Source organism: Mobula hypostoma, chromosome 7 (genome assembly GCF_963921235.1).
Source record: "Mobula hypostoma chromosome 7, sMobHyp1.1, whole genome shotgun sequence".
Lineage (NCBI taxonomy): Eukaryota > Metazoa > Chordata > Chondrichthyes > Myliobatiformes > Myliobatidae > Mobula > Mobula hypostoma.
The window spans coordinates 34,015,576-34,027,810 of NC_086103.1; the positions used below are offsets into that span (position 1 = coordinate 34,015,576).

The following is a 12,235-nucleotide window of genomic DNA, read 5'->3' on the forward strand; positions in this document are numbered from 1 at the left end:
TTTTAGAACATAGGAATCTACAGCACATTACAGGCCCTTTGGCCCACAATGTTATGCCAACCATGTAACCTACACTAGAAACTGCCCAGAATTTCCCTACTGCATAGCCCTCTATTTTTTTAAGCTCCATGTACCCATCTAAAAGTCTCTTAAAAGACCCTATTGCATCTGCCTCCACCACCATCGCTGGCAGTGCATTCCATGCACCCACCAATCCCTGTGTGAGAAACTTACCCCAATATCCCCTTTGTGCCTACTTCCAAGCACTTTAAAACTGTGCAACGTTGTGTTAGCCATTTCAGTGCTGGGAAAAGCCTCTGGCTATCCAAATGATCAATGCCTCTCATCATCTCATACACCTAAAACATAAAACATAAAACACCTCTACCGATTTGCGAAACCCTTCAGCACATTGGTGACCCTGAGGGCTCTAGTACAATTCCAAAGTTATTGAACATGTGGGCCAGTGCAGTTGCTTTGAAACTACTGGAGTTTTGGGAGCAAAATGCCGTCGCTTCATTTGTACACGTGGAGGCTCAATTCACGCTTCAAGATATCTCTGCCGACATCATCAAATATTTCTATGTAGTAGCATTACACAGCAACTCCACGGCTGTGAAAGTGGTGAGTCTACTAGAATAACTGGCTGAACAAAATACTGTAAATACTAAAAATATACATTTTACAGCCTTTTGGTTCATCGGAGTCTGAGCACGCCAAACAGTTGCCTTCTTTGCCTGGTCTCAGCGATGCTAAGCCTTCGAGCTAATGGATCACATGGTGTCTCTCCAGGGAAATCACCATCATTGTTTTATTTTTAAAGAACTCTTCATGTAGCAAATGCCAGATCAAGTCTGCATAGCCCTCACTAATGCTAAGATAGCTGATAGTCGATACTCAGCGAAGGAATGGTGCATCATTCCTCCTCCTTTCTCTACCACAATAAGCCTGGTCAGCAAGACCCCCAGCATAAGGATGCCCACAGCTATGAAATAGACAATGTCAGACCTGTTCTTTTACCATGATCACTTTGGTAGGAATGCTAGGAAATCCCAACCACCTTGCAGCTATGACAGTGCCAGCACATCGGGACATCAGAGGTCTGTGAGCACTATGGATTCTTGCTGCCAGAATCATCTACTGTTCATTATGGACACACTTTCAGGGTGACACTTGGTTCATGCAAGTAGAGGCTCAATTCGCGCTACAATAAATCTCTACTGTCAACACCATATATTTCTATGTATTGGACACACTGGTGCTCAAGTGAGTGTGCTGCCAGCATTGCCTATTAATGAGAAGGTAAAGAGTGATGAAACCTCACTGGAGGCTGCCAACAGCGGCAAGATCCAGACTTACAGGACATGATGGGTGACTCTCTGCTGTGATAATCCCTTTTGGCCTCTTTTGAATATTTGTGCATGTCTTTTAGGCTGAAAAATGCAGGAGAGACTTTCCAACGGCTGATGGGACTCTGTATTAAAAGACTTGGGCTTGCTTTTTGTTTTCCTGGATGACATACTTATCGCCAGTGCATCCAAATTCAAACACTTATCCCACCTCCACACACCTTTTGAGCACTTAAGCAAACATGAATTGGTTATTAACCCTGCTAAATGACAATTTGGGTGGTCAACCATTGACTTCCTCAGCCATCATATCTCCACAGAAGGTGTGAAACCTCTCCCATCAAAAGTAGCCACTATTATGGATTTCTCACCACCCCACACTACTGAAAAGCTACAGGAGTTTTTAGGCATGGTGAATTTCTATCACTGCTTCATTCCACGAGCTGAACTTGTGCTCCCCCAGTATAGTACGCTTAAAAGCAATACCCTTTTCCAAGCCCTTGACCGGTCAGTGGACCTGACCAGGGCATTTGATGATACCAATGAGCTCAGTCTAATATGACCCTACTGGCACACCCACTCCCCAACACACCCATAGTCATTACTACTGATGCCTCAAATTATGCTGTGGGTGCTGTGCACGAACAGTTGGTCGGAGGCATCTGACAGCTGCGTGTCTTCCTCAGATGCCAGCTCCATCCCCTCGAAAGGAAATACAGCATGTTTGACCTTGAGCTCCTCAGTCTCTCTCTGGCTGTCTATCATTTTTGTTGTCTTTTAGAGGGTCGCCATTTCACAGCGTTTGTTGACCACAGCAACAACATAGTCATAGTCATTGTCATAGTCATACTTTATTGATCCCGGAGGCAAAACACCACCTAGCCTACATATCTGAATTCACAGCTGATGTACAACATATCAAGAGAAAATATAATGCCTTGACTGATTGCCACTCACGGCCAGCCATTGAGGCCATATACATAGAGGTTGAATATGCCGGCATAATAGCCGACCAAGCTTCTGACCCAGAGGCCCAGGCTTACCGAGCAGTTGTCACGGGCCTGTGGTTGGCTGATATTAAGTTCGGGGAAGCTGGGGTTTCTCTCCTGTACGATATCTCAACTGGTTGCCCTCGCCACATCATGCCCGCAAACTGGAGGATGACTGCTTTTGACTCAACACACGTCCCCTCACATCCCGGCCAGAAGACCTCACAGAAACGTGTTGCACTAATGTTCGTGTGGCACAGCCTTCGAAAGGAAATGCTTGATTAGACTGCAGCCTGTGTGGAGTGCCAGCGGGCAAAAATTAACTGCCATGTTCAGGTGCCACTGGCATCTTTTGAGGTCCCTCAGCGACAGTTTGACCACGTCAATGTGGACCTTCATGGTCCTTTTTCTCCTTCCTGTGGTTGCATTCACCCCTTACCATGGTGGACCGTACCACTGGTGGCCAAAGGTTACGCCCCTAGCATCGACAACAGTCACAGACGTGTCTCGGGTGTTCATCAGCACCTGGCTCAGTTCGGCACCCCATCTGATATTTCTTGTGCTGGAGTGTTTAACATTCTCAATAATCACAGCATGTTTAGAATGATTTCCTTTCTTATGAAATAACCTTATTAAATGTCCTTACAAGTACGCATCTTAAATTTGATCTACTTGAATTTTGTGGCTAACACAATGTTCTATATCTATCTGATAACAATTTGTTTTATAATGATATGAAAATCTTCCACATAAAGTTCAGTGTGTTATTGCATTGCGTAACAGAGTGTTCTTGGTCACTCTGAGTTAATGTGATACTTAACTCATTTTAGCATTATTCTTTACCACATCCTTTAATGTAAAATTCAAAACAACCATAGTACTTTGCAACATCAGTATACTAGTCAGGATCAATATGAAATCATCACATGTCTTATTAAATCATTTGCTTTTGCAGCTCATATCAGCAGTTAAAATTCTTCTGGGGATAATTTTTGCTTTATAGAAGGAATCTCATTGATGAGCTGATCTCTTTGGTTGGATAGACTCTTTATCGGTTATGTTTCATTGATGATGGTATTTATATTTCAGTCTCTTGAAAAGAAAGGCATGGCATATTGCTCAGCAGGAGAAGTCCGAGAGGATATGTTAACCTTAATAAATGCGGTGTTCAAATTATTGCAAATTACATTCATACAACATACAGTAATAACATAAATTTCCACAGGTTATGTTTATAAATTCTTAGTAATATTTTTACTGCTAAAGTAGTGCCAAAAGTGTCAAGAGATTTTCCAGCAGGTTAGGGAAGTGGGCAGACTGTGCTCTTTGAACGAACTAGTATATAGTCAATATATCAGATGGTCTCCTTATGTGCTAAAACATTCTTTGATTCAGAGTGGCATATTTTTGGCAAATTTAAATGGATATTTTGTTAATGAATAAATGATGAAAAACTGTTTCGGGATCTATATGCACAGATTTCAATGCTAATGAGATTAATATTTATGATGTTGAAGATGATGCCAGGAGTTCATTTCCGTGTTGAATGGGATTCCATAGCTATTGACAGACCAATTCAATCTAATATTGCAGTTGGATAATGACAAAATGCAACAGTAATGAATTCTGCAAACATGTTTACACCCATACCATTTTTTTTGGTGAAGCAGTGAGGTTTCGATGTGCTACGCAGATGATACCTTAATGCATGGCAACTGGTGGAATTATCAATTACAGACTTGGCCACCCAAGCAGTCCACTTGGCATTTCATCTGCACCCTCCCAAACAGGCAGCAGAGTTACAGAGAGAAAATTGCAGATGCAAGAAGACAGGATGATTTATGGATGGAGTAGGAAGATTGTGAAGATGATTTAATTCAGTGCATAAGTAACCGTAACAAATCACGGGATAAATTAAGAGCAGGGAAAGAGATTGAAGAGATGACTGATGACAAATTTGATAAAGAACTTGGGTTGGAGATTATTAGATTCAAAGAAACAATGGTTAATGGAAGGTGATAAGCCCTACGGATACAGATGAATGGATGTCCTCTGACTTAGTGACAAAAAAATCCATGAGTCCTCACTTGTTGGAGGTGAAGATTACAATTACAGTATAATGTTTAAAAGACATTTATAAAGGTACATGGAAAGAAAATACTGAGAGGACTGTGGACCAAATGCACACAAATGGGACTAGCACAGAAGTACATCTTGGACGGTATGGATGAGTTGGGCCAAAAGGCCTGTTTTAGTGCCATTAAACTTCTTGACTCCTTGACTCTAAGGTGAGGAAAAAAGAGAAAAGGATTTAATGAACTATTTAGAAGTAAGATGTCACTTTTCTTTTCTAGAATAACCCATGATCCAGCATGAAAAAGGATAAACGTGGCCAGATTAACAGCTTTTTTAAAAATAAAGTTCAATTTTTATGTAACGTCTCTAAGGCACTTGGAATCCTGCAGCTACTAAAGGAAAGTTTTGAAAAGCAGTTTTATAATTAGAGTTGATAGGGTTTAAAGAAGGGAGAGGTGAAGTATATTTGTTCAAAACATACTTACCTTTTACTGACAGTTCTGTGGAAAACATTTATGAGTCATTTTTCATGGATTAGTTCGACTCCCAACATTTCCATCTGCAAATTGCTTCTGACTTTTCCCTGCATATGGGCCCTTGGACATACCTCTCAGATTCTAACAGCAATCAATACATATTTGAATGCCTTTTCAGTAAAAATCGGTTTTAACCAATCAAACCACTTATTGAGAAGCAGTTTTCAAAATGAATGTGTGGTCTTCTTCATTAAGTCCTACGGTGGACCTCTTTCCCAGGCCCTAGCCCATGGAGTCTGGTGTTGGACTTGTTGCTTTGGACATGGTTAGGCAACTCCTTTTTAGATCATCTAATAATCCTTCAGTGCTGGTCTCCTTTGAGTTGCTTGATATCTTATTCAGTCCAATCATGATTCTGACTTCTTCCATGGCTTATGCCTCCAACCAGTCATAACTCAGTTCTCCCGAGCTACACAACAACAACAACCAAAATCATTCCCTACCACCCTACCCCAAACATTGTTAATTATGACCTTTTCAAATACCTCTTGACACTTGATGCCTTGGCCCTGATCCCCAAATTTCTTTGTTGTGTCCAAATCAAAAATTACTAAGGAAACCCATGGCATATAACCAGTCAGCAGCAGACAGTAGAACCTCACCAAACATGAAGTGGTTGGCCACTTATTGTATCCCATCTTAACAGACTATTCCTGGCCAAGAATAATTACTAAGACAAAGTATTGTATTTTCATTGTTTTTTCCTGCTAAAAGGAATTGATTGAAAGAGAAATATAAGATAGGAGTCGGGGGGAAACAGTAAACTGGATGTGATAAATGAACGGTTTTGTTTCTACTCTATACTCTCTTGCTATCATCCAGCTTTAGGATCTTTCAGTATGTTACCTTACCTGCTTATTAAATATGTCACCTTATGAAATGACTAATAAGCTGCTGAATCAAATTCTTCACTGACTTCATTAATAAAATATCATAAACCTGTGACGATCTCACAGATATCGACTGGGCCCTTACGATATACACTCTGTGGCCACTTTGTAAGGTACACTTGCTCTTTAATTCAAATATCTAATCAGCCAATCATGTGACAGCATCTCAATGCATAAAATCATGCAGACGTGGTGAAGGAATTCAGATTTTGTTCGACCAAACATCAGAGTTGAGAAGAAATGTGATATGTAACTGTGACAGTGGAATCATTATTGGTGAAGACAGGGTGGTCTGACTATCTCGGAAACTGTTGATCATGCACAACAGTCTCTGGAGTTTACAGAGAATGGTGCAAAAAACAAAAAAAATAATTCAGTGAGTGGCAGTTCTGTAGGCAAAAACACTTTGTTAATGAGAGAAGTCAGAGGACAATGACCAGACTGGTTCAAAATAACAGTAATGCAAGTAATCATAAGTTACCATAGTGGTGTGCAGAAGAGCATCTCGAAACATACACAACATGATGAAGCTTGAGGTGGATGGGCTACAGCAACAGAAGACCATGAACATACACTCAGTGGCCACTTTATTTGGTACTGTCATGGTCCGGTCCGTGAAGTCCGTATTCCGGTTCACGATCCGGTCTATCGACTCTTGCTCCAGGTTTTCCTGTCTATCCTGTTTCTGTTCTTGTTGAGCTCTAATTGAGGCAGCTGATGCTCGTTGGGGCTGGCTGCATAAATACCTCCAGATACCAGGGCATGGCTGCTGGATTGTTCTTGTCCTTACTCCTTGTATCCCTTCCTCTGCTTTCTGTTTCCTCGCCTGAAGCCTTGTCTTGTCTTGCCGGTAACGCTCGCCTCGCCTGAAGTTCTCGTTTCGCCTTGCATTGCCTGAAGCCTTGCCTTGTCTTGCTGGTAACTCTTGCTTCATCTCGCCTGCAGTCTTGTCCTGGAGCCACCGCGTACCTAGCTCCCTTCCTGTCCCTTGTCTCCGTCGGGTAAGTCAGGCGGTATTGCTGTTTCCTGTGGTTGGTTCTGTCCCTTCCTGTCCCTTGCCTCCGTTGGGTAAGCCAGGCCATATTTCCATTACCTATGGTTTGTTCTGTCCCTTCCTAACCCTTGCCTCCATCAGGTAAGCCAGGCTGTCTTGCCATTACCTGCGGTTGGTTCTGTCCCTTCCTGTCCCTTGCCTCCTTCGGGTGGAGATCCACGCCCTGCCCAGGAGTAGCCTCCAGCCTTCAGTCTCCAGCCAAGCCTCTAGCCTCTGACCTCAAGCCTGAAGACGCTAGCCTTCTACCTCCTGCCAAGCCTCGTCTCTAGCCTCTAGCCTCAAGCCTGAACACTCCAGCCTCCTGCCTCCTGCCAAGCCTTGTCTCTAGCCTTTAGCCTCAAGCCTGAAGGCTCTAGCCTTCTTCCTCCTGCGAAGCCTCTCATCTATTCTCTAGCCTCAAGCCTGAAGACTCCAGCCTCCTGCCTCCTGCCAAGCCTCGCCTCGTGTCTAGCCTCCAGCCTCCTGCCAAGCCTCGTCTCTAGCCTCTAGCCTCAAGCCTGAAGACTCCAGCCTCCTGCCTCCCGCCAAGCCTCACCTCAAGTGTCTAGCCTCCAACCTCCTGCCAAGCCTTGCCTCTAGTCTCTAGCCTCAAGCCTGAAGACTCCAGCCTCCTGCCTCCTGCCAAGCCTCGCCTCAAGTCTCTAGCCTCTAGCCTCAAGCCTGTAGACTCCAGCCTCGTCCTGCCTGCCAGCCAGCCAAGCCTCGTTCTTGCCTAGTTCTGGGGTCCAAGCCAGAGGCAAGACCCAGGTACTGGGTCCTTGTCCAGTCTCTGGCTCGGAGTCCAAGCCCGGGATCCTAGCTCTCTTATCCAGTCCTGTTCCGGGTTCCCGGTTTTCGTGTCCATGTCCTTGCACTCACCCTGTATCCTAGTCCTGTCCCTAGTACCTCAGTGTCTGTGTCTTGCACTTGGGTCCATTCCCAGCCACCGCCATATGACAAGTACAGAAGATACCTAATAATGTGGCCACTGTCTGTATACTTGTATATCTTTTATTACCAGAGAAAGTTGCCAGATGATTTCTAATCAATATTCACAATCCATTTCAGGTTCCAACTGAAGATGGATCAAAGACTTTGTACAGTTCAATTCTTAAAAGTGATCATAGCATTCCAAAGGCAGGTAAATAACATTTTATTCTCCTCATGTTTACAGAGAATTAATCTATAATGCAAATGAATTCCAGTATTCTGTAGAATATTTGGAAAAAGTCCCATTTTAAAATGTAACAAAGGAATGTTTATATCCTATCACTGAACTCCAAGCTTCCTATTTATTTATTGAATAAATCACCCTTTCAAGATAACCATTCTTCTGTTTTATTGGAAAATTTAAAGAGCTGAAAATGATTTTTAAGTTTATTAGGAGTATTAATGTGGCTGTACAATACTGAGTGTATTATGCCAGCCGAGAAAGTATATTAAAGAACAAAGTGTTGTTTTAGTACTCATTTGGAAAATGTAATCATTATTTCCATTATTGATTTCATTTAAAGAAGTGAATCTTAATAATTTAAACATTGCTTGCTAAAATCACCTACAGCAAGACTAGAGAATAAACTCTAGTGGAACATGCCAATTATGCCTCTGCATAATGTAATAGTTCTTATTTATTGGTTTTCTGTCGTCCCTGATTCGGGGCTTTGTACCCTTAAGATTCCTACGTTGATTTGCATCATGGATATGGTTCGGAACATGGGCATAATTGCAGAAAGTTTAGCTCCATGAACCTTTCTGCCATTTGGTTGATCTACACCAAGATCTAATTTCTTTCATTCTTTCCCTGTCTGCAATGTGAAATTAGCAGCACATTTAATGTCAACTGCCATTTGCAGAAGAATGTTAAGAACTTCTACCACCTAAAGAATGTAAAAGTGATTCCTAACTTTTACTCCTGAAAAATTCACCTTGAATAAGTCAACTTTGTCCACTTAACCCATAGCTCTGAAAGTTTCTCCTTGAAACATACTTCTTAAAAACTTTGATTAACACACACAAAATGCTCGAGGAAATCAGTGGAGACACTAGATTTGTGTGCATTACTCTGGATTCCTAACATATGCAGAATCCCTTGTGTATTAAAAAAACTTTGATTAATAATCCCTGAACCTTTTAAATTCTAGCAAACATTATTGAAATTTCCATTTGATCTCTTCAACATTATAAAATGTTCTCCTGAAAGTGTGCTGTTTGGAGCTGCTCAGTTTACTAGGTGTAGTATAATCAAGACTTCTAGCAGGGTATTTTCCTGTCTCCAAAGCATAAAGACTAGAGCTCAAATTACCTTAACATTCTTTTCTGTATCTGACATTTTAACTGCCTTTGTATGTGGACTCCTAAGTCTCTTTGGACCTCACTGCTTCTGTGTTTTCATTATTCAAAAAGTACTACGCTCTGTTCATTTTAGGCCGAATGTTAACAATCTCACATTTTCCTGCATTAAATCTGTTTGTTATATCTTGCTGCCCATTCCGGTGCCATTTTAAATAACATTACCAAGCATTTACCTCATCACAGTTTGAATCACTTCTTTAAAATGTTCAGTCAGATTGTAGGGCCATTTTACAAACCCATGCTGACTTTTCTTAATTAACTGAAAATTTTCAGAATAACCAGGCACTCTGTCCTTAAATCAGACACGAGTAATTTCCTGCCAAAAGAAATTAAGCTAAATGATAAACAGCTCCACAGTTTCTTCCCAGTTTTATTGTAGTGGTTAAGGACATACACCACTTTTCTATGTATAGGAACAGTTACAAAATTAAGAGAAACTTGGAGAATTATGGCACAGAGTTTTGTAAAATTCTTGTCCATTACTTTTCAAACTCAGGACTGATAAATGACTGGTCCTGGCAAATAGGCATTTCTTAATATGTTACATTTATTTCTATTAATTTGTGTGTTTTCAGCCAATACAGCAGTTGGTCTTTGTAGACAATCTCGGAGCCCCTGGGCTAGGACGAAGGGAAAATCTGAAGTAGCCCTAGTTTCATTGCTATCAAAAGCTTCTTACTAAGAGTAAGATCATAGTCTTCAGTGATATTTCCCAAAACTAAATAACCAATGCCGTTTACTCTGTGAGCCTCAAATGAGCAAATAATTTCATCACCCCGTGGTTTATATACAGTAAGCCTGATCTCGCCAAGCATTAGAGAATTGTAAAGTTAATGCTTTCCTCCTTTGATATCAACATAGCTTTTCTATTACTACTTTGATTGCCAGCTGCACCCCCCCCCCCCACACACACACAGCCCCGTCCCCATTCTTCTATCAGCCATGATTGATCAGTTTGGAAACATCAAGGTGTGGATGTCAGTCGAGGTTGGAATATGAGCTCTGATCTCTTATCTGGGAGGTCTTCCTTTATAGTTATCAATGCTGCCTGTTCTTCTCACATCTTAAATAGGCATGACTTATCACAAAGGGTGGAGCACAACTGCTTTTATTCTGATTATTAAATAGATCAGAGATCTATTGTTTTCACCCATAATACACTTAGAATGGAACATTCTTATGAATCATTACATCCAGCATTATTTTGATTTAACTACAGCTATCGCTAGGCACTATCCAGACATTTGTGAGAGATCTATTCTTTGGTTCATGGTTTTCTAAACAACATGCCTTTGCATTTTTTCCCTTTCTGGTGTTTCTAATTATATTTTAGCAAAGTTATGTAAAGTCAAGAACTATAAACACAAAGAGGATTCTGTGTCACTGTTTTGTTTGAAAAACGTTCCCACAAAAAAAATAGCTGTGATTTTCCATTTGATCTGGAAAATTAATATTTAGGGTATAAAGGAACAGTTTTCATCTTGCCTTTATTAAGAAATATGTAATTATTAAGTAATGTAAAAATATTGCTTCAAGAAAGACAGTGTTATTCAGTATTAACAACTCAACAAGTCTGTTCAAAGTGGCAATTCAATCATGTTGTTTAGAACTGGTGCTGATAGATTGTGTTCTGTTCAGAGCTTAAATGACAAAAAGATCACCTGGAGCATTCTCAGCTCACCAGATCTGTTCTGCTCTTGACATTTGGATGAAGGCATGAAGGTCGGAAGGTTTCCTGGGGGTTAACATCTTGGACCTATCCTGGGCCTGACATACCAATCCAACAAAGAGGGCACACCAGAGGCTATACAATATTTCATTAGGAGTTTGAGGTGATTTGGTATGTCACCAAAGACTCCTGTAAATTTCTATGGAGAACATTCCAGCTAGTTGCACCTCAGTCTGGTATAGAGGGGCTACCAAACAGGCTCAATAAAGTTGCAGAGTGTTGTAAACCCAGACAGCAATATCATGGGCACTAGTTCAAGTTTATTGTCATCTGACTATACATACATACAATCAAAGGAAACAATGTTCCTCTGGACCACAGTGAACCCACACAATATATATCACACACAACACATAAAGCTATTTTGTAATATTTATAACATAGAACATAGAATAGTACAGCACAGTACAGGCTCTTTGGCCCACAATGTTGTGCCGACCCTTAAACCCTCCCTGTCATATAACCCCCCACCTTAAATTCCTCCATATACATGTCTAGTAGTTTCTTAAATTTCACTAGTGTATCTGCCTCCACGACTGACTCAGGCAATGCATTCCACGCACCAACCAGTGGTGCCCTGGGGAAGAGGCGCTGGCTGTCCACTCTATCTATTCCTCTTAATATCTTGTATACCTCTATCATGTCTCCTCTCATTCTCCTTCTCTCCAGAAGTAAAGCCCTAGCTCCCTTAATCTCTGATCATAATGCATACTCTCTAAACCAGGCAGCATCCTGGTAAATCGCCTCTGTACCCTTTCCAATGCTTCCAAATCCTTCTGAAAGTGAGGCGACCAGAACTGGACACAGTACTCCAAGTGTGGCCTAACCAGAGTTTTATAGAGCTGCATCATTATCCCACAACTCTTAAACTCGACTTACGAAAGCCAACACTCCATAAGCTTTCTTAACTACCCTACCTACCTGTGAGGCAACTTTCAGGGATTTGTGGACATGTACCCCCAGATTCCTTTGCTCCTCCACACTACCAAGTATCCTGCCATTTACTTTATACTCTGCCTTGGAGTTTGTCCTTCCAAGATGTACCACCTCACACTTCTCCGGGTTGAACTCCATCTGCCTCTTATCTGCCCACTTCCACATCCTATCAATGTCTCTCTGCAATCTTCGACAATCCTCTACACTATCCACAACTCCACCAACCTTTGTGTCGTCTGCAAACTTGCCAACCCACCCTTCTACCCCAACATCCAGGTCGTTAATAAAAATCACGAAAAGTAGAGGTCCCAGAACAGATCCTTGTGGGACACCAGTAGTCACAAT

General features: G+C 41.5%; 1 protein-coding gene across 5 annotated transcripts in view; it reads left to right on the plus strand.

Moving 5' to 3' along the window:
• Positions 1-12,235, plus strand: part of LOC134349225 (uncharacterized) — a 155,789-nt gene that overhangs the window by 56,152 nt on the left and 87,402 nt on the right. For all 5 annotated transcript variants that reach the window (XM_063053236.1, XM_063053233.1, XM_063053232.1 and 2 more), the window contains one exon: positions 7,942-8,014. In XM_063053236.1, coding sequence (XP_062909306.1) covers positions 7,942-8,014 — 73 coding nt within the window. The remainder of the gene's footprint in view (positions 1-7,941; positions 8,015-12,235) is intronic.